Here is a 21797-nt window from a genome sequence, read left to right on the forward strand (position 1 = left end):
TATGAGGTCGGCAATGAGCCAAGAGTACTCAACTGAATGAAATTTGGCACTGACCTCACAGCTCTCTACAGGGTTCAACAATTTCAGGTCATAACCACTCCTCCCAATTTTTCCAAGAATAATGTTGGTGATGAGACTGCTGCTCCCATTTACATTTCCTCTGGATCTGGGTTTTGCTTCTTTACTTAACCCATCACTCTCCTTCTGCCTTTCAACATCATAGACTCTTCCTTGTGTTCACCCACCCACCCCCTTTCCCTGCCTCTGTACATGCTTAAAATTTGTCACATCTCCAACTTTATCCAGTTCTAACAAAAGGTCATCGAGCTGAGGTGTTAACATCAAGTCTCTCCACAGTTGCTGCCTCATCCATTGAGTGTTTCCCAACATTTTCTTTTTATTTCAATTGGCAGCATCTGCATTTTCATTTTGCTTTTGGGCGCACAGAGGAGTGTTTTTTGCCAGGCGGATATCAATTCCCTCGCAAGCAACTCACTGCTTCCTTTCCATCAGCCAATCTCGTATCCATTTTATCTTAAATTCCCATAACTTTTCATGCATTGTCAAGCATTTTGGGACCTCTGGTGACCATGGAAAATGCTATATAAATGCAAGTCTGTTTTTTATTTTTATCGCAGCATCAAGTCAGGAAAAATCTGGAACATGAGATTGATCTTTAAGTGAAAAATGCCTCAATACTCTAACAGAGCGAACGTCTATCTAAATCTACCCTTTAATGTAAATGGAACAAATAATCTGCTCCAAAATTGATACAGGTAAGGAACAACTCAGATTGTAGATTAAAATCTGATACAGGGTCATGGGTGGCATAAACTATTGCAACTTTTACATTTTTTAAAGACTATCAAAACACTGCATCAATATCTTTAACATACATTCCTCCCGAGATAATTCTTGAAGTGTTAGAAAGATAGGCTATGTTCCCCTCCTGTAAGGTATGAATGAGCATCAGGTTTACTAATGAGGGTTACAAGAATAACAAGATTTGATCTGATCCCTATTTACCTAATCTACATTCACAGCTGTTTTTGTTCAACCAAGGAAGGGTTAGAGTTACAATTAACCATCACCACCATTTGTGAATGAAAATCTGAGAAGTGGGGACAGGTCAGATGCAGCTCCACAACGAGGTTTAACTTACAGCTCGCCAATTTTCACATCTTGATTAAATGTGTCAAGGTTTACTGGCTTGATCCACTGTATGGTAAATTTACGTTTACTTGTCTGAATCTGGTGAATCCAAAATAATGTGAGAGTTGGTCAATTACATGCTTGTATGTTCATTATATAATACATCTATTACAAAGAATAAATATATGGTAAATTTACAACTTGATATTTCAGATATTTAAAATCCAGTATGTAATTAAATTTTGTATAAAAAGCAGATTAAATAAAATGGGCAGCACAGTGGAACAGTGGTTAGCACTGCTGCCTCACGGCACCGAGGTCCCAGGTTCGATCCCAGCCCTGGGTCACTGCCCATGTGGAGTTTTCACATTCTCCTCGTGTTTGGGTGGGTTTCGCCCCCACAATCTAAAGAAGTGCAGGGTAGGTGGATCAGCCATGCTAATCTACCCCCATACACATGCTAATCTATCCCCATACACATGCTAATCTACCCCCATACACATGCTAATCTACCCCCATACACATTGGCTACTCCCTGGACAATCAAGAATCTACCCAACTTCATTTGAAGCCTACTTGGCGATAAGCGATTTTCATTTCATTTCATTTCAAAAATAGGATGCTAGATTGAAGTCCATCAGGTCTTGAGGGCTTGTCATCCCTTAGTTTTCTCCGTACCCTTTCCATGGTGATATATATTATTTTTAAGGTCCTCCCTCCTTTTCTCCTCTTGATTTACAAGTGCTTCGAGAATGTTATTTGTGTCCTAAGTGAAGGCAGGTACAAAATATCCATTAATTCCTTTATTTCCCATTATTAACTCTCCAGACTCACTTGAGGACCCAAGCTCACTTTAATTGCCCTTTTCGTTTTTAAATATCTGCATAATCTCTTACTGTCTGTTTTAAACTTCCAGCTAGCTTTCTCTCAGACTCAAATTTCTCCCTCCTTATATTTTTAGTCATTCATTGCTAGTTTTTAAATTCAGTCCAACCTTCTGACCTACCACTAATCTTCACAGAATGATATGTTTTTTCTTCAGTTTGTTACTATCTTTAACTCCCTTATCCATGGATAGTGATATTATCTCCTAGAATCTCTTCCTCAGTGGAAGATATGGAATATCTCCTTAAAATGTCTATCACTGCACCTCTACTGACCTTCCCTTCAACCTAATTTCCTAGTTCACTTTAGCCTGCTTGGTCTTCATACCTTTGCAATTGCCTTTATTTAAATTTTAAACACTGGTTTTAGGCCCACTCTTCTCTCCTTCAAACTGGATGCAAAATACAATCATATTATGATCACTACTACCTAGATATTCCTTTATTATGAGGTCATTACTTAATCCTGCCTCATTGCACTCTACCAGGTCTAGAATAGCGTGCTCTCTGGTTGGCTCTACAATGTGCTACTCTAAGAAATTGTCCCAAAAACACTCCTCAAACTCATCTTCAAACTTACCTTTGCCAAACTGATTCATCCAATCACTTGCCACAATTTGCTACTGCAATTTTGAATTTTAAAATGTGGCAAGAACAGCAGTTCCGATGATAAATTCTGTCACAGCAACTCCACTTGCCCTGCTTATTATCAAGGGCTGTAGTCAAAACCACCTTGGCACTTGATGCACATTTATAAATATCAATAATTGTATTAATAAATAGCATTTATCAGAATTAAACATATAAGGAGCAATTTTAATTCTTTGCAACACTTTCTGTCATCTCATGGAAGAACAATTGGTACAGATGCAGTATTCTCAAAGCCAAAGCTCTCAGGTATAGTGACACTCATCAAACAGAGGCAACTTCACTGACTCAGAATGGAAGACAGTCACATACCGAAACATTTTCTGTACGGTGAGGTAACAGAGCCAGAGACCAGTCTGCTGCCCAGAGCTCCGTTTGCAAGAGTGGGGCATGAAGGCTCGAAATATTGAACTCTCACAGCTGGGAGACACTAGCTGATGGCAGAGGAAAATGGTGGTATTACCTTTGGACCAGCATGGTGATCAGAGGCTACGTCAGCTTGGTAACAAATGTCAACACCAAAAACAACCCACACCTGATAACCACTTTTGATGTGGTGCGACATGCCTCTGAAAGATTGGTCTCTCCAGGCATCTGAAAAATGCAGTGCGTAAAAGGTACACCTTGTCCAATAGATTTGATTTACTGTATGTTCATCAATTTACTCAGATGGAAGGATGCCAACAACATATTGTGTGCTGTAAATATATATAGTTTTTTTAATTTATAAAATCATGGAAATGACTTTTGGCAGTGGACATGGTGACTTACTCTCTTGCTCCATTAGAATTGAGGAAGTTGGTGCACGCAATGGTTGACATTAGAATCCACCAATGATAGGTAAGTTAGCATGTTGCTAGTTTTCATCTGCCCCAGTAGGTGGTGCTCCTACCTCAGTGTACATGTGGTACTTCAGCTCATCCTACAGTGGGAGTACCCGGTAACAACACAAGCCACTGAACTTGGGTTGAGACCTGGAGCTGTCTGTTTTCTTATCAAACAACAGAAAGGCCACATGGAGCCAAGTGTCATTGCAGGGGTTAAAGAAAAAGAATGTAAAAACTGGTAAATCGTCGAAAGAGGCAAATCATTTTCTGTTACCATCTATTGTTACGCAGCATCATTAAATCTTATGTCACGCAGCAGTTAAAAAAACAGTCTCATGTGGCCAGTCATTAGTCACCTAGATCTATAATGGATTACTGTTCAACAACTTTAACAGCTGCATCCCCATCACTCACAGAATTAAACTCAAGGGACTAGTAAATTTTAAAATCGCACATTTCAAGTGAGCTAAAAGTATTAAAAATTACGTTCAATAGCTGTAATGAACCTCATCAACAGTCTAATGAACTACTTAATATTTAAATGCAATAGGCCATTTATTTTAAAAGATAATGCTTATAATAAAAGCCTGGAGTAAAAGCAATGTGAAATGTTGCTTAACAAAATATGTTACTAATTCAGACATATGAATAGCATAAAAGGTTGTATATTCTGACTTTCTTTAATTCATCATAACAGGCAAAATGAATGTGTAAATTAACATTAACATTGCAATTAAGCTACTGTAAAAAACCCTAGTCGACACATTCCAGCGACTTTTTGGGTACACGGAAGGAACATTCAGAATGTCCAAATTACCTAACAGCACATCTTTCGTGACTTGTGGGAGGAAACTGGAGCACCCAGGGGAAACCCACGCAGACAGCAGGGGCAGCAGGGTAGCATGGTGGTTAGCATAAATGCTTCACAACTCCAGGGTCCCAGGTTCGATTCCCGGCTGGGTCACTGTCTGTGTGGAGTCTGCACGTCCTCCCGCTGTGTGCGTGGGTTTCCTCCGGGTGCTCCGGTTTCCTCCCACAGTCCAAAGATGTGAGGGTTAGGTGGATTGGCCATGCTAAATTGCCCGTAGTGTCCTAATAAAAGTAAGGTTAGGGGGGGGGGGGGGGGGGGGGGGGGTTGTTGGGTTACGGGTATAGTGTGGATACGTGGGTTTGAGTAGGGTGATCATGGCTCGGCACAACATTGAGGGCCGAAGGGCCTGTTCTGTGCTGTACTGTTCTATGTTCTATGTTCAGACATGGAGAGAACGTGCAGACTCCGCACAGACAGTGACCCAAGCCGGGAGTCAAACCTGGCACCGTGAAGCAACAGTGCTAACCACTGTGCTACCGTGCTGCCACCTCCATAACACTGCCTGACTTCACACTGGCATCAACTCATCCGCTGCTGAATTCTTCCTTCATACCATTGCTACCTCTGGTCTTGACTATTCCAGTGTACTCCCGGCTGGTCTTCCATGTTCCGCATTCTGTAGCTCAAGGTCATCCAAAACACTGCTGCCCATGAATTAACTTTTCAGCAAGTCCCATGCCCCTATTACCCATGTTTAATGATCTATACCAGCTCCTAATCGAGCAATATCTTAACTTTAAATTTCTCATCCTTGTTTTCAAATACCTCAGTGGCATCTCCCATTCCATACCTCTCTAATGTCTTCCAGCCTCACAACCCTCCAAGATATCTGTGCTCCTCCAATTCTGGCCTCTTGCACATTCATAATTCTAATCACTTTGCCATTGGTGGCTGTACCTGCAGTTGTTTCGGTTCATGCTCTGGAATTCCCTTCCTACACCTCACCATCTCTACCTCATTTTCTTCCAAAGTCACTGCCTAAAACCTACAACTTTGACCAAACGTTTGATCATCCTGAGGTGGCTCAGCCTCATAGTTTGTGTTATGACTATGATTCTGAATCCCACCAAAGCAGATGGTGGAATGTACGTTAAATAAAAATCTGGGGCGGAATTCTCCGACCCCCCGCAGGCTCGACGCCGGAGTGGTTGGCGCCACTCCGCTAAGCCGGGACCCGCCGCCCCGCCGGGTAGGGAAGAATTTTGCCCGGTGTCAGGTCTGGCCGAAAGGCCTTCGCCGGTCAGCGTGAGTCCGCGCATGTGCCGGGGCATCAGCGGCCTCTGACGGCATCACCGGCGCATGGCCGAGACCGTGGCGGCAGCGGAAGAAAAAGAGTGCCCCCACGGCACTGGCCCGCCCGCCGATCGGTGGGCCCCGATCGTGGGCCAGGCCACCGTGGGGGCATCCCCCGGGGTCCGATCACTCCGGGACCCCGGGGCCCGCTCGCGCCGCCAATCCCGCCGGCACAGAGGTGGTTTAAACCACGTCGGCGGGAGAGGCCTGACAGCGGCGGGACTTCGACCCATCGCGGGCCGGAGAACCACGCCAATCGGCGGGGCGCGATTCCCGCTCCGGCCGATTCCCAGGTGGCGAAGATTTCCGGCCACGGCAGGGGCAGGATTTATGCCGGCCCCGGGCGATTCCCCGACCCAGCGGGGGGGGGGGGGGTCAGAGAATTCCGCCCCAAAAGTCTCATGATGACTACGAAACCAATGCTGATAGTTGTAAAAAAAAATCTCCACTCATGCTCTTTAGTAAATCTGCCATCCACACCTGGCTAGGCTTCCATGTGACTCCAAACCAACAGCAATGAAATGCCCCCTTACAGAATCATAGAATAATACAGTGCAGAAGAAGCCCATTTGCTTATCGAGTCTGCACCGATGCATAAAAGATAACTGACCTGCCTACCTCATTCCATTTGCCAGCACTTGGCCATAGCCTTGAATATTATGACGTGTCAAGTGTCATCCAGGTACTTTTTAAAGGGTATGAGGCAACCCGTCTCTACCAGCCTCCCAGGCAGTGTGTTCCAGACTGTCACTACCTTCTGGATTAAAAAAGTCTTTTTTCAAATCCCCCTTAAATCTCTTGCCCCTCACCTTGAATTTGTGTCACCTCGTAATTGACCCTGCTTCCTATCCACCCTGACCATGACCCTCATAATCTTGCACACTTCGATGGAGTCGCCCCTCAGTCTTGTCTGTTCCAGTGAAAACAACCCAAGCCTCTCCATCCTCTCCATATCTGAAATGTTCCATCCCAGGCAACATCCTGGTGAATGACCCGTGCAACCCCTCCAGTACAATCACATCCTTCCTATAATGTGCTGACCAGAATTGCACACAGTACTCCAGCTGGGGCCTCACCAAAGTTCTATACAACTCCAACATGACCTCCTTGCTTTGATAAATGCAAGTGTCCCATATGCCTTTTTCACCACCCTATTAACCTGCCATCTGCCTTCAGAGATCCATGGACAAGCACACCACGGTCCCTTTGTTCCTCAGAACTTGCCATTGTCAGGCCGTTGATTGAACACTTCCTTGTCACATTACTCCCAAAGTGTATCACCTCACACTTTTCAGAGTTAAATTCTATCTGCCACTTGTCTCCCCATTTGACCTTTCCGTCTATATCTTCCTGTAACCGAAGACACTCAACCTCACTGTTAACCACCCGGCCAATCTTTGTGACATCCGCAAACCTACTAATCCTACCCCCCCATAGTCATCTATGTTGTTTATGTAAATTGCAAAAATAGGCGAACCAGCACAGATCCCTGTGGTATGCAACTGGACACTGGTGTCTAGTCACTAAAGCAGCCAACTGTCATCAAACTTTCTCTCGTCCAACTAAGCCAATTTTGAATCCACCTTATCAAGTCATCCTGTATCCCATATGAATTTGCCTCCCTTCTACTTTGCCCATGTGGGACCTTGTCAAAGGCTTTGCTGGAATCCATGTAAACTACATCAACTGCATTATCCTCATCAACACAACTGGTCAAAAATTTCAATCAAATTTGTTCGGCATGACCCCCCCCCCCCCCTCTGACAAAGGCATGCTGACTATTCCTGATCAAACCTTGGCTCTACAAGTGGAAATGGATTCTTTCCTCAGAATTTTCTCAATAGGTCCCCTGAAATGGCTTGGCAAGCCTCTCAGTTCTATCAATCTGCTCAAGAAAATTGGATCAGGAATGAAACCAGAAGGACCACCTGGCATTGATCTGGGCACCAGAAATGACAATGGCAAACACAGCCCTAGCTACACTGCAAAGTCTTCCTCACTAATATTCGGGGCTTGTACCAAAATTGAGAGAGCTGTCTCATGGCCGGACAGAGTCAAACACATGGAATCTTACCTTACAGATAAAGTTTCAGACACTACTATTACTATCCCTGTCCCACAGGCTACATCACTGTTCCTTTACTGTTGATGGGTCAAAATCCTGGAACTCCCTGTCTAACAGCACTGTGGGTGTAGCTACACCACATGGACTGCAACGGTTCAAGAAGGCAACTCACCACTACCTTCTCAAGGGAAATTAGGGATGGGCCTAGCCAGTGACACCCACATCCCATGAATGGATAAAAAGATGCTCCTGTGGAGTGACTTGGGATGTTTCATTCTGTTAATGGTATAAACCAATTTTTAACTTCCCATTTCAATAATCACCGTGCTCCATTCGGTCCTATTGTTTATGGGTAAAGAACAATCCCAAACCAACCCATTTGTATGGGTCATGAACTTACAATTGGGGCGACGAAAGAATACACTTTTCCTGTACAAGATATGATTTTAAATATCCATTTGTTATATCTTTATTAGTTACTGTCTATCACGTCAAAAGATAATATTGTGAGGATTGTATGTACACAAACTACAAAGGAAACCTCTAGAGCAACAATTAAGTAATGTTTGTAATCTTAGAGCTCCAAATAAATTGCATGAAAGGTAAGATCTTATTTCAAAATGGTGCCTCACACAGGACTAACTGATAATTGATTGGCACAGCCTCCTCTCACACAAGGATTGGGTTAACATCCATTGTGACAGGTCAAATTAATGGTCCTTCATTTTGCTCCGTGGAAGGCTCCAAGTAAAGATGTTTGGGACCGACTTAACCGAATTCTTAATGAATGGAGTCTTTGGATTAGCACTAATTGGTGCTGAACTTGATAGGTTATTCAGAATAACTCTTGTGGCTCGAGTTGGAAACAAAATTAATACTTGTCAAGTTGAAAGATTCTCTAACGTGCGTAGAAGTGGATAGGGAGTGCAGAAGTGGGTGAGGGAAGTGAGCTTTACCTGTGGACTGTGTAACTATATTTTCACCAAATATGTTTGAAAGATTTTCTCAAACAAATACAAAATGTTGGAAATTGAAACAACATAAATGGAGTCTTATTTTGCATCCAGCTGTGATTTGAGGATTGGGATCCATTGCACTCACACTCCTCACAGATCTGTCCATTCAGTTTTGCCACAAGTTGCCTCCCTGTCTTCCCAGCCAACTCCAGTTTCCACTATTGACATGTTGTTCACCCCATCCACTGGGTTGCTTTTGTTTTATAAATGTTCTGGTGCCTTGATGCCTCACCTTGGTGAACACAAACCTCCAAAACAGTTTGACAGGAAGAGGTGATCAATATTTTACAACCTACCATATCGGAAGGATTTTTGTTATCCCTTCAGCTTTCTTTATGCTCTGTCGACTTCAGTTGCTGAAATGTATATTGATGTTTCCCATTAACATTCAGCAAAATTGCTTTTAGAAATAAAAGTGATACTCCATGCCAAAACAAATTGACATGTTAAAGAACGAATTTGTAGAGAATATTGTTGGAATTTTCCATTATTTCATACAACGTTAAAAAAGCCCAGTAGCTAGTTTTATCAGCCTATCCTATTGATACCACCTTAATATTGTGGTATAACAGACTTATTGTACACAGTTCACATGTTGCATTTGCTTTAGCTATGTTTTATTGTTATTGACTGCCATTTTTAAAGTTTAGTCCAAGCTAGGTCATCTCTTCTGGGATAGTTCTCTTCAACATAAAGTTAATGCTGGAAACCCCTCATAATAATAATCTTTATTAGCATCACAAGTAGGCTAACATTAACACTGAAATGAAGCTACTGCGAAAATTCCCTAGTTGCCACACTCTGGCGCCTGTTCTGGTAAACAGAGGGAGAATTCAGAATGTCCAATTCACCTAACAAGCAAGTCTTTCAGGACTTGTGGGAGCAAACCGGAGCAAACCCACGCAGACAGGGGGAGAACATGCAGACTCTGCACAGACAGTGACCCAAGCCAGGAATCGAACCTGAGACCCTGCCGCTGTGAAGCAACAGTGCTAACCACTGTGTGGCCCATTACCATTGTGGTTGGATTCTGGACCAGCAGTCCAGTTGCCTACAAGTAAAGGCTGATCATAGAATTTACAGTGCAGAAGGAGGCCATTCAGCCCATTGAGTCTGCACCGGCCCTTGAAAAGACCACTCAACCCAAGCCCACACCTCAAACCCATTCTGGTAACCTAGTAACCCCACCCAGCCTTTTTGGAGTCAGAGCAATTAAGCATGGGGAATCCTCCTAACCTGCACATCTTTGATAAGAAGAAAATCATGCTAAAAATTTACGCGCAAGAGAAAAATTAAGCCAATTCGGTGCAAGTGCAAATTTAGAAGTTCCTATTTTATTTGTTCATTGCAACAAACGGGACCCAGTCAGGTGATGGGTTGAAACAGCTGGACCAATGGAGTTGTTGAGTTGCATTTTGAATGACGACAGTTGACTGCTCCTCTGATCGCAGACCTATCGCCGAAGCCAGTGGTCTGGGATTACTTGTCCACGTCGTAAATTTTCCTCCAGCATCCTTTCGGGTGAACCAGAGGTCACGGCTGATTGATGTCTTTCTGAATGTCCCTCTCAGCCCGCTGTAAATTCTATTTTAGATAGACTTCCCAGCATAAAATGAATCTCTTCTGGTATTTCCCAGAATGTAGAGAAGGAGAATCGTTGTCGGTTACATCTAAGCATTGTCAGCAGAAATCGATATCACAGTCTGTCGGTAGGAAATGACTGGAAACAGTGAGATATTTCAGACCGAACCAATGCAAGTTGCCCCCCCCCCCCCCCCCCAAACTCCTCTGATTGGACAGAGCGAGTAAATTGGGAATAATTGCCCAGCTCTTCCAAGGGGGCAGCACAGGCATGGTGTGCCGAATGGCCTCCTTCGCTGGGTGATTCAATGAGATTGGAAGTATCGGATGCTACAAATATCACCCCGGACAAAAGCGCAAGATAGCGTGAAAGCAGAAGGTGGGGTATGATCCAAGTAACGATCCGAGTAGCACTTCCAATTCTGAGCTTTTCTTTCAAATCATCACCTTTTGTCCATCATTCCGCTGACGTTTCCTACCTTCCCCCAGAGAGTGTGGAACTCGCTACCGTATAAAATTGTTGAAGTTGAATAACGGACTGATCTCAGCGGAGGCTGGGTGATCACATGAGAAGGAACAGAATTGGGGTGAGATGGGGCAGAGTGGCCGGGGAGGGGGTGCATGTGGAGCGAGATCACTGACATGGGTCAATTGAGTTGAGTGGCCCGTTTTCTGTATCCCAAATTACTCGGGATAAACCAGCTCTCAGTGCCTTTAACACAAAATGCTGGAAACTTGCTAAATTAAACACATTCCACCGCTCATATGTATTATCATCAATCGGATGTAACTCAGCTCCAAACCTCTCAGGAAAGGGGAGAACCCCCGACAGAGACACTTAATTTGCATTTCCCAACATTTGACACGTTGGAATTTAAGATTCTGCTTCTCAAACCTTAATCTACCTGATTCCCAAAAGACATCTCATTGCCTCTCTGAAGCCTCTTCCTAATTCACTCCAACATTTAATAAAAAATGAACAATGCAAAAGGTTTGGTCCGCACGAAACAACGTTTTGACAGGCGAGGGAGTGATTTGACAAAGGGGGGGTTTTGAATGAGTCCAGGACGCCGCTCCTTCCTTGCTGGATCTCGGTCCTGCCCTCGCTGGGTGGGATGTGTGTCTATCCACAAGGAGGACACAGGCTGCAGTGTCTGTCTGTGACCTGACACTGAACCAATGCACTGCTGAGCGAAGGATTCCCAAAATAACCTGCTGCGCCATCTCCCGACACCAAATGGAAGTGTATTTTTAACCAAGTTTTAGTCTCAGCCCCTGTGTCGATTAATTCGACAGCTCCGAATGATTTTGTTTCTCTCTCTCGGGGGCATCTCTGCAGCGTTGACTGTGGCGCCCGAGCATAGTTTGCGTTTAAGTCTTGTTGCTCCGCACGATGGGAGGGAATGTGAGGGTGCCAGGAGTGCCGGGCACTGGGTGACCCAGCAAGTTGGCGGGGATGGGGGGGGGGGGGGGGGGGGGTCTGCCGCCCCTGCGATCCACTGCTCCCGGGTGGATGGAGCCGAAAGCCACTGTCTGGCACACCCTGGTGGAAGAGTGGGCGCCCAGTGAAGAGCGGAGCCGGAATGCCAGGAAAACTGTGCGAATTGGACAGAGTTTCCGGAGGGGTGTGGGGGGGGAAATATTAAGAATTTAGACCCTGTGTGTCCGACAATGGTCATCCCCATAATGCCTCCCTCCCAAATTGTGTTGCCCTATTATGTATTCTCATGTATTTTCTTGAATTCTGTTCAATTCCCTTTTCTTCCCATGTACTGAATGATCTGTTGAGCTGCTTGCAGAAAAATACTTTTCACTGTACCTCGGTACACGTGACAATAAACAAATCCAATCCAATCCAATCCAAATGAATAAGTTGCTCAAACATCGCTTTCAACGCCAATTGTTGATCGGGTTCCCCTAATGTGTCCCCAGAGAGGTATGGAAGAGTGATATGGGAGTGAGGTGAGTGGTATGGGAGTGAGTGGTATGGGAGTGAGTGGTACGGAAGAGTGGTATGGAGGAGTGAGTGGTATGGGAGTGAGTGGTATGGAAGAGTGATATGGGAGTGAGTTGTATGGAGGAGTGGTATGGGAGTGAGTGGTATGGAAGAGTCATATGGGAGTGAGTGGTATGGAAGAGTGGTATGGAGGAGTGGTATGGGAGTGAGTGGTATGGGAGTGAGTGGTATGAAAGAGTGGTATGGAGGAGTGGTATGGAGGAGTGGTATGGAGGAGTGGTATGGGAGTGAGTGGTATGGGAGTGAATGGTATGGGAGTGAGTGGTATGGGAGTGAGTGGTATGGAGGAGTGAGTGGTACGGGAGTGAGTGGTATGGAGGAGCGGTATGGGAGTGAGTGGTATGGAAGAGTCGTATGGGAGTGAGTGGTATGAAGGAGTGGTATGAAGGAGTGGTATGGAGGAGTGGTATGGAGGAGTGGTATGGGAGTGAGTGGTATGGGAGTGAGTGGTATGGGAGTGAGTGGTATGGGAGTGAGTGGTATGGGAGTGAGTGGTATGGGAGTGAGTGGTATGGGAGTGAGTGGTATGGGAGTGAGTGGTATGGAGGAGTGAGTGGTATGGGAGTGAGTGGTATGGAAGAGTGGTATGGAGGAGTGGTATGGAAGAGTGGTATGAAGGAGTGGTATGGAGGAGTGGTATGGGAGTGAGTGGTATGGAAGAGTGATATGGGAGTGAGTGGTATGGAAGAGTGATATGGGAGTGAGTGGTATGGAAGAGTGATATGGGAGTGAGTGGTATGGAGGAGTGGTTTGGGAGTGAGTGGTATGGAGAAGTGGTATGGGAGTGAGTGGTATGGAGGAGTGGCATGGGAGTGAGTGGTATGGAAGAGTGGTATGGGAGTGAGTGGTATGGAGGAGTGGTATGGAGGAGTGGTATGGGAGTGAGTGGTATGGGAGTGAGTGGTATGGGATTGAGTGGTATGGAGGAGTGGTATGGGAGTGAGTGGTATGGGAGTGAGTGGTATGGGGGTGAATGGTATGGGAGTGAGTGGTATGGGAGTGAGTGGTATGGAAGAGTGGTATGGAAGAGTGGTATGGAAGAGTGGTATGGAAGAGTGGTATGGGAGTGAGTGGTATGGAGAAGTGGTATGGGAGTGAGTGGTATGGAGGAGTGGCATGGGAGTGAGTGGTATGGAAGAGTGGTATGGGAGTGAGTGGTATGGAGGAGTGGTATGGAGGAGTGGTATGGGAGTGAGTGGTATGGGAGTGAGTGGTATGGGATTGAGTGGTATGGAGGAGTGGTATGGGAGTGAGTGGTATGGGAGTGAGTGGTATGGGGGTGAATGGTATGGGAGTGAGTGGTATGGGAGTGAGTGGTATGGAAGAGTGGTATGGGAGAGTGGTATGGAGGAGTGGTATGGAGGAGTGAGTGGTATGGGAGTGAGTGGTATGGGCTGTGCTGCTGCGGATGTAGCTGCTGTGATGTGATTAAGGGAGTGATGGAGAGAGGTCATCGATTTGGAACAGACAGAAGTACACTGCTCGCCGCTAGAACACGGCGCAGGGAGAGTGGGATGGAAGTCGTGATCTTTATTTGGCTAAAGTCACGCATTCCGTTAAACACTGAAGCTCAGGGCCGTGCTGTCCGTGCGCTATCTGCCATCTCCTCTATTTTAAACACTCGACTACATAACTGAGCCCACACTGTAAAGGAGGACCCCCCGGCTCACTGGTTAACCCCTTGATCGCCAGGTTAACATACTTATATTTACCAGAACCGCGCATTAGTTATCAGAACACAACCGAGCAGAACCGCGCATCTGTAAATCATATATTAAGTTTACCCCAACATATGATTTTCTCCCCCTCCCTCTCTCCACTTCCCTCTCTCTCCCCCTCCTCCCATCTCTCCACTTTCCTCTCCCACCTCGCTCTTCTCTCTCTCCTTCCTTTCCCCTTCCCTTCCCTCATCCCTCTCCCTCCTCCCTTTCACTCCTCCCTTTCCCCTTCCCTCCTCCCTCTCCCCTTCCCTCCTCCCTTTCACTCCTCCCTCTCCCCTTCCCTCCTCCATCTCCCCTTCCCTCCTCCCTCTCCCTCCTCCCTCTCCCCTTCCTCTCCTCCTCTCTCCCCTATCTTTTCCCTGTCCTCTCTCCCCTTGCCTCTCTCCTCCCCTTCCCTCTCCCCTTCCCCCTCTTTCCCACTTCCCTCTCCCCCATCCTCTCTCCTCTTCCCTCTCCCCTTCCCCTTCTTTCCCACTTCCCTCTCCCCCACCCTTCCCTCTCCCCTCCTCTCTCTCCTCTCGCTCCACTCCCCGCCCCCACCTTTCAATGTTAATCCCCAAAACATTCCACTGTTCCTCGCTTTGACTGGCAGCAACAGCGGGGTATGTCCCAGTGAATCCGTTACACTTTCCCGACTCTATGATTTCATCCACGCGGAATTTTACAGCCGAAATGAATCAAACTTAAAAAAAAAAGACACGCATCTTCAATCAGTTTATTAGAAATGTGGCAGTTGAATACTCCAAAGCAATGAAGTTGAGACCGGGAGTGCAATTTAACTTACCCCCCCCCCCCCCCTCCCCCCCCCCTCCCCCCAGCCATCGTCAGGGAATATCCAGGTTAAACATTAGTGGATTTCCCGGGAAAGAGTGTCTGGATTTGTAGCAATGACAGAGGAAGCGCGCTGCAGCCCTGGATGTGAAACTGACTGTCACCATCCAGCTCGCTCCTGGGTTATTCCGTCTCGCCGTTTGCATTTCTACCTTCCCTCTCAGGGAGTTTTTTTTGGGGGGGCGGGGGGGTTATTTTGGGGGTGGGGGTAGAATGGGAATGACACAAACTGGAAAGTATCAGAATAGTCCTTTCTTACCTGAACAAGAAGAAATGCCAGCGTTAGTTGAGTTTCGTGCTCCATGTCTGCCGACTATAAGGTCCTGTAGCTTTCATTCATGCACTGGCCAGCACAGTGCATATTTTTATACAGAGCCGAGCTTGAGGCTGGCTTGAAACCCAGCCAACTTCTCAAATAGACCTGCAGCATCATCATTAAAACGCTGGGCGGCTACTTGAGACTCCAACCAATGGATTTTCAGAGGATCCCGTGCAGAAGCACCACCATAAGAAGGGGGGAGGGGGGAGATATTAAGGGGAGGGGATATATGAACACACTTGCGGCTGAAGGAATGCAGTTAGCGCCTTGTACACTCGGGGTGACATGCGGTGACCCAGCTGGCCGCCCACGGATTCTTTACCCCTCTGGTCGTGTGCAATTGTCGCGCAATTAATGGACCTCCACCACCTTACCACTGCGACCTCACCGGAATGGCACAGGAGATTAACGAGCAGAGAGAGTAAAAAAGGACTCGCTGTCCATCGAGCCTGTCCCCCTTGCCGTGCCAGGAGCATCATGACTTGAGGACTTAAGTCCTACCTCCCCACCCCAAACCAGCCATGGAGAGGCAATAACATTATTTCGGGGTGACGGGGTGAATACTTTGGAAAATTCTTCCCCCCTCCCCCTCAGGTAGTGAAAGCAATCCAGGGGGTCAATTTATGGTCCTCTGGTCTGGCCTCTTTGCATTCCCAATGATCATTGCTCCACCATGCCTCGGCCCCAAGCTCTCGAATTCCCTCCCTGTACCTTTCCATCTCTCCCCCTCACTTCGCTCCTTTCAGGGCAGATCCCAAAACCTATCTCTTTGACCAAGCTTTTGGTCATCTGCCCTAATGTTTCCTTTGTGGCTCATCCAAAGGTCTCATTTTACAGTGTTCCTGTAAAACAACTGTGGGACGTTCCATTTCATTAAAGGCTCCAAGTTGTTGTAATTATAAAGCACCTTGAACATAGTAAAATGTACCAAAGTGTTTCACAAGAGCAGTGCAAACCACAACATGACACCGGTCCACATGAGATACCAGGGCAGATGATCAAAGGCTTCAACAAAAATGTAGATTTTAAGGAATGTCCGAAAGAAGGAAAGCGGATTGGACCGGATTGGATTTTGTTTACTGCCACGTGCACCGAGGTACAGTGGAAAGTATTTTTCTGTGAACAGCTCAACAGATCATTAAGTACATGAAAAGAAAAGAAAATACATAATAGGGAAACACAAGGTACACAATGTAACTACATAAGCAGCAGCATCGGGTGAAGCATACAGGGATGTGGTATTAATCAGGTCAGTCCATAAGAGGGTTGTTTAGGAGTCTGGTTTTTGAGTCTGTTCGTGCGTGTTCTCAGACTTTGTATCTCCTGCCCGATGGAAGTAGTAAATGAAGAAGATGGAGAGATTTCGGGAGGGAATACTCAAGCCATCGAGCTTTACTGTCCAAAAAGAGGACTTTCAGCCCACCATGCCTGTGGCAGCCATCAAGCAACTATATGTTCGAATGCCATCTTCCAGCACTTGGTCTGTGGAATTGTATGCTATAGTGTTTCAAGTGTTCATCTAAATGCTTCTAAAATGTTGTGCGGGTTCCCACTTCCACCACCCTTTCAGGTAGCGAGTGTCAGATTCCCACCACCCTCAGGGTGAAAATGTTTTTCCTCAAATCTCCTGCTCCTTACCTTACATCTATGCCCCCTGTCTATTGATCCCTTTACTAAGGGGAAAAGTTCATTCCTATCTACCCTATCCATGTCACTCATAATTTTGTACACCTCCATCAGATCGCTATTCAGCCTTCTCAGATCAAAGGAGAACAATCCCAGCCAGACCAGGCTGTCTTCATAGCTGAAACACTCCATCTCAGGCAACATCCTGGTGAATCTTCTCTGCACTCTCTCTAACGCAATCATATCCTTCCTATGTAGTGACCAGAACTGCACACAGTACTCTAGCTGTGGCCTAACAAGAGTTTTATGCAGCTCCATCGGCACTTATATTCTCTGCCTTGGTTAATAAAGGCAAGTATCCTAAATGCCTTCCTACCCACCTTATCCACCTGTCCCGCTGTCTTCAGGGATCTATGGACATGCACCCCAAGGTCCCTCTAGTCCTCTGTTCTTCCTGGCATGCTACTGTTCATTGTGTATTCCCTAGCCTCGTTAGTCCTCCCAAAATGTATCGCCCCGCACTTCCATGGATACATTCTATTTACCACTGTTCTGCCCATCTGACCAGCCCAGCTACATCACCCCTTGATCTCAGGCTTTTCTCCTCATTATTTACCACACAACTAATTTACATGTCATCTGTCAACTTACTGATCACGCCTCCTACATTTGCATCTAGATCATTAATGTACACTACAAACAGGGATCCAGCACTTATCCCTGCAGAATACCACTGGACACAGACATCCAGTCACAAAAACAAACCTTTGACAATCATACCCTGCCTCATGCCAGTAAGCCAATTCTGGATTTAATTTTCCAAATTGCCCTGGATCCCATTGACTCTTACCTTCTTGATCAGTCTCCCATGTGGAACCTTGTCAAAAGCCTTACTGAAGTCCATGTAGACTACATCAACTGCACTGCCCTCGCCTACACACCTAGTCACCTTGAAAGATTCAATCAAATTTGTTAAACATGATTGCCCTTCAACAAAGCCATGCTGACTATCCTTGATTAATCCTTGCCTCTTCAAGTGGAGATTAATTCTGTCCTTCAGAGTGTTTACCATTAATTTCCCTGCCACTGATTTTAGACTCACTGGCCTGTAATTACCTGGTTTATCCTTACTTTCCTTCTTGTAAATGGTACCACATTAGCTCTCCTCCAGTCCTCTGGCACCCCTCCAGTGGACAGAGAGGGTTTGAACATTAACTCCAGAGCAGTTGCCTACTCCTCCCTTGTCTCCCACAGCAGCCTGGGATACATCCCATCTGGGCCTGGGGGTTTATCCAATTTCAAGCCTGTTAAAACTGGTAGTACCCCCTCCCTCCCAATTCTAACTTTTTTATTTTTATCACAGTCCCCGGTTATGATTTCTTTACCTACATTGTCCTTCTCCATAGTGAACACACAAGCAAAAAAACGAATTTGAAACCTCACCTACATCTTCTGGCTCCACACACAGATGCAACTTTGGTCCCTAATGGGCCTTATACTTTTCCTGGTTACCCTCTTGCCCTTAATATACCGATAAAACACCTTTGGATTTTCCTTTATTTTGCCCGCCAGTATTTTTTCATGCCCCTCTTTGGTCTCCTAATTTCATTTTTTAATTACCCCCTGAACTTTCTGTACTCCTCCAGGACAGCCACTGTATAGTGCCTCCTGTATCTGCCTGTATCCTTGTCCTATTCTGTATATCCCTTGATATCCAAGGTTCTCTCGACTTGTTGGTTCCATCCTTTACCTTTATGAGAACATGATGGCATTGTACTCTCTCTATTTCCTTTTTGAAGGTCTCCCACTGTTCTGATGTGGGTTTTCCTACAAGAAGCTGCTCCCATTCTGCTTTAGCCAGCTCCTGGGCTCAATTCGACGAATTGGGAACAAAGTTCAATAATGAGTGCGTTTAATCGTGTGTCTCTCAGTGCTCGTAGTGCCGAGAAACACATGGCTGTACAACGCGGCTCGTGTTGAATAAGGGGCCTGAATGGGGAACACGTAGCCGAGGCTGCACATAGCCCCGTTTCTTACACTGAGGAGTTCTGCTTGCTGGCTTGCAGCATAACCTGGACACCTTGGCAGTGCCAGGGAAGCACCCTGCCCAAAGGGCATGCAGCTTGGGGCCTCCGATACACTGGGAGACCCCCACAGGTGCCATTCTGTCTGGTCCCGTTTTGTGGGGACAAGTGCTGAACGGAGCTCGCCCGAGGTCTTCATGGTGAATAGGATGAATCGTAAAGCCTCAGTACCTCGGGAATCTGTGAGATCAATTAAAATCAGGGTTACTCAAAGGGCCAGAATTAAATGAATGAAGATATCTCATAGGTTCATAGCACTGAAGTGATTTCAGAGATTAGGGGGTGGGGGGGGAAGCACTTTGGGATGAGACAATGTGAGTTAGGATGTGGACTGCAGAGCTTTGGAGGGCCTCAAGTTTACAATGAATAGAATGTTGAAGCCTTGCTGCCTCACGGCGCCGAGGACCCAGGTTCGATCCCAGCCCCGGGTCACTGCCCCTGTGGAGTTTGCACATTCTCCCCATGTCTGCGTGGGTCTCACCCGCACAACCCAAAAATGGATTGCTGGATTGGCCATGCTAAATTGGCCCTTAATTGGAAAACATTTTTTAAAAAATTAAATAAAAGAGAATGTGGAAGCCAGGCCAGGAATGCATCGGAATAGTAACATAGAAGTAGCATAGGCACAAATGAGAGTTTCAGCCATAAGTGAGCTGTGGTGGCAAAGGGGATGTTAGTTAGGTGGGAGTCAGCAGTCTTCGTGTTGATGCAAATATGTGGGTGGAAGCTCAACTCTGGGTCAATGTGACAGCAAGATTGCAAACAGACTGGTTTAGTCTCAGGTAGTTTCCAGAGAAAAGGAGGAAGTGTGTAATAAGGAGCACTGTTTGGAGTGAGAACCAAAAACAATGGCATCAGTTCTCCCAGTGTTTAAATCCAGCTATCCAATACTGGATGTCAGATAAGTAGGCTGATAATTTAGCAACAGTGGGGGAATAGAGAGGGTGGTGACGTAGAGCTGGGTGTCTCTTCAGCGTGAAAATTAATGCTGTACTTTAGGATGATGTCACCAAAGTGCAGTATATAGATGAGTAACAAGAGGTACAGGTCCTTGGGAGAGGTAAATGTGTGAGCGGGGAGGGAAGTCATTTCAAGTGAGGTTCCAGCTACATTGAGATAGATGATATGGAGCCATATGAGACTACAAGGTCTAAGTGTGATCTATAAAGGTAAAATTTATCTTTGATATGCCCGTGTGGGGAACCTGATCCAGCTCCCTCTTGAAAACATACAGATAGTCAGCAGCTAGAATACCTGCAGGCATTATGTTCCAGCTAACTATAATCTGAAAAAAGAAAGGAGAGAAGTGATTCTTCCAGAGTTGGCTGCATTGTGTTTTTTAAAGCAATTTGTAGATATGGCTAGTATACTACTGAAATGTCATTATGGTTAAAAAGCCTCATTTGCTGAAAATATTACACAGTTCTTGCAGTTTTTCATGATAATGCGCATATTGAAAAGTATTGTTGCACCTGGCATTTTCCCCTTGGCTACAATCCAGAAGCTCGTCTCAAATCCGACCTCAATGTCCATTTTTGCCAATATCAAGTTGCGCCTAAGAATCTGCCCAATCTCAGTTGGAATCTGAACTTAAAATGGTTGGAAATCAGCAGAAGTAACTGAGACCAAAACAAAGGCAGGATCGCAGCAGGAAATTTAAGTTTCAGTTGCTTTGACCGTCATTCCTGCACATCAGGCAGAACGTGCAATTTGCTGTTCAGTTTCTAAAGTGACTCATACAGATAGCATGAAAATGAAACACAATACACAACAGGTCTTAGCGATGGTTTTTTAAAAACTGCAATGATACTCCACAAAAAATTATTTCTGACTCCTACTATGCTGAAAGACCTGGCTGCAAAAGACCGGCAAACAAGTGCAATTGGAGGGTGCAAACATTTCAGAGTTGGGGGGGGCATGGCCAATTTTGTGCAAGGAGATTCATTCGAACAGTAGTCTTCACAAACGGTCATAGAATATCAAGGAGAAACGGTTCCTTGTAGTTACATGCGCAACTTACATATTACTAAAATTCCACAAACTATTAAAATACGTAATTAGGCGGCAACCACATTGGATTGCTGGACACACGGATGGGGGGAAATACCAGGATTCGACCAAGGGAGGAGGCTTTCAGCCATTGCCATTCATCATGCCTGGGCTCAGGTGTGTCATGGGAATGTCACTTTAAGAAATGTTTGTCTTCTCAAGTGGCTGCAGTGGTGTCAGTGTGTGGGTGGAGCTGGGTTCTGGCTCTGCTTTTTACTTTTGTTTTGAGCTGGAAGTTGTTTTTGGCTCTGAGTTTTAGTTTCGTTATCAGTTGGAGAGCTGCATTCAAACCAAGGAGGTGTATTTTGGTCTTTCTCTGCATGCTAAAGAATGTCTCCAGATCACTTGATGATTTCAAAGTCATACCTGTTTCTGTAAGGAATGCAAACCTACTGTCTCTGTTAAAAAGGTCTTTGACTTATGGATGTTGTTAGGAAAGTTACTACGGGTTACCTATAGTGTACTGTATCTTTGGGAGGGTATCACTGTTGGTAGTTGATAAGATGTTTACTGTGTGTTAATAAAATGTTATCTGGATTCATAGAATAACCATTGTTTTTGTTTTAAAATACTTTAGATCTCTGCTGCATCACACCTGTAAAGTGGGCCCTTGTGCGCCCCATAACCAAAATCTATTAAAGATTATGGGTCAGGTGAACGCCATGATATACTTTGGTGTTCTCTAAACCCTGGCCCATAATAGGTGGCAGAGGTGGTCAGCACCGTGGGCAATACTGTCTAGACCTGCCAGCAGTACTGCACAGCCTCCTCAGGGCGGCCAGGATGAGTAGGCAGCACTGTGCCCCTGGCACC

At 45.7% G+C, this 21797-nt stretch overlaps 1 protein-coding gene across 1 annotated transcript in view; it reads right to left on the reverse strand.

Annotated features, from left to right (window-relative positions):
* cdh13 (cadherin 13, H-cadherin (heart)) overlaps positions 1 to 15352 on the reverse strand; it is a 1126050-nt gene extending 1110698 nt beyond the window's left edge. The window contains exon 1 of the mRNA XM_038806328.1: positions 15166 to 15352. Within this exon, the coding sequence (XP_038662256.1) occupies positions 15166 to 15210 (45 nt within the window). The 5' untranslated portion in view covers positions 15211 to 15352. The remainder of the gene's footprint in view (positions 1 to 15165) is intronic.
* Between the last annotated feature and the right edge of the window lie 6445 nt (positions 15353 to 21797).

Source organism: Scyliorhinus canicula, chromosome 9, assembly GCF_902713615.1.
Source record: "Scyliorhinus canicula chromosome 9, sScyCan1.1, whole genome shotgun sequence".
Classification (NCBI taxonomy): domain Eukaryota; kingdom Metazoa; phylum Chordata; class Chondrichthyes; order Carcharhiniformes; family Scyliorhinidae; genus Scyliorhinus; species Scyliorhinus canicula.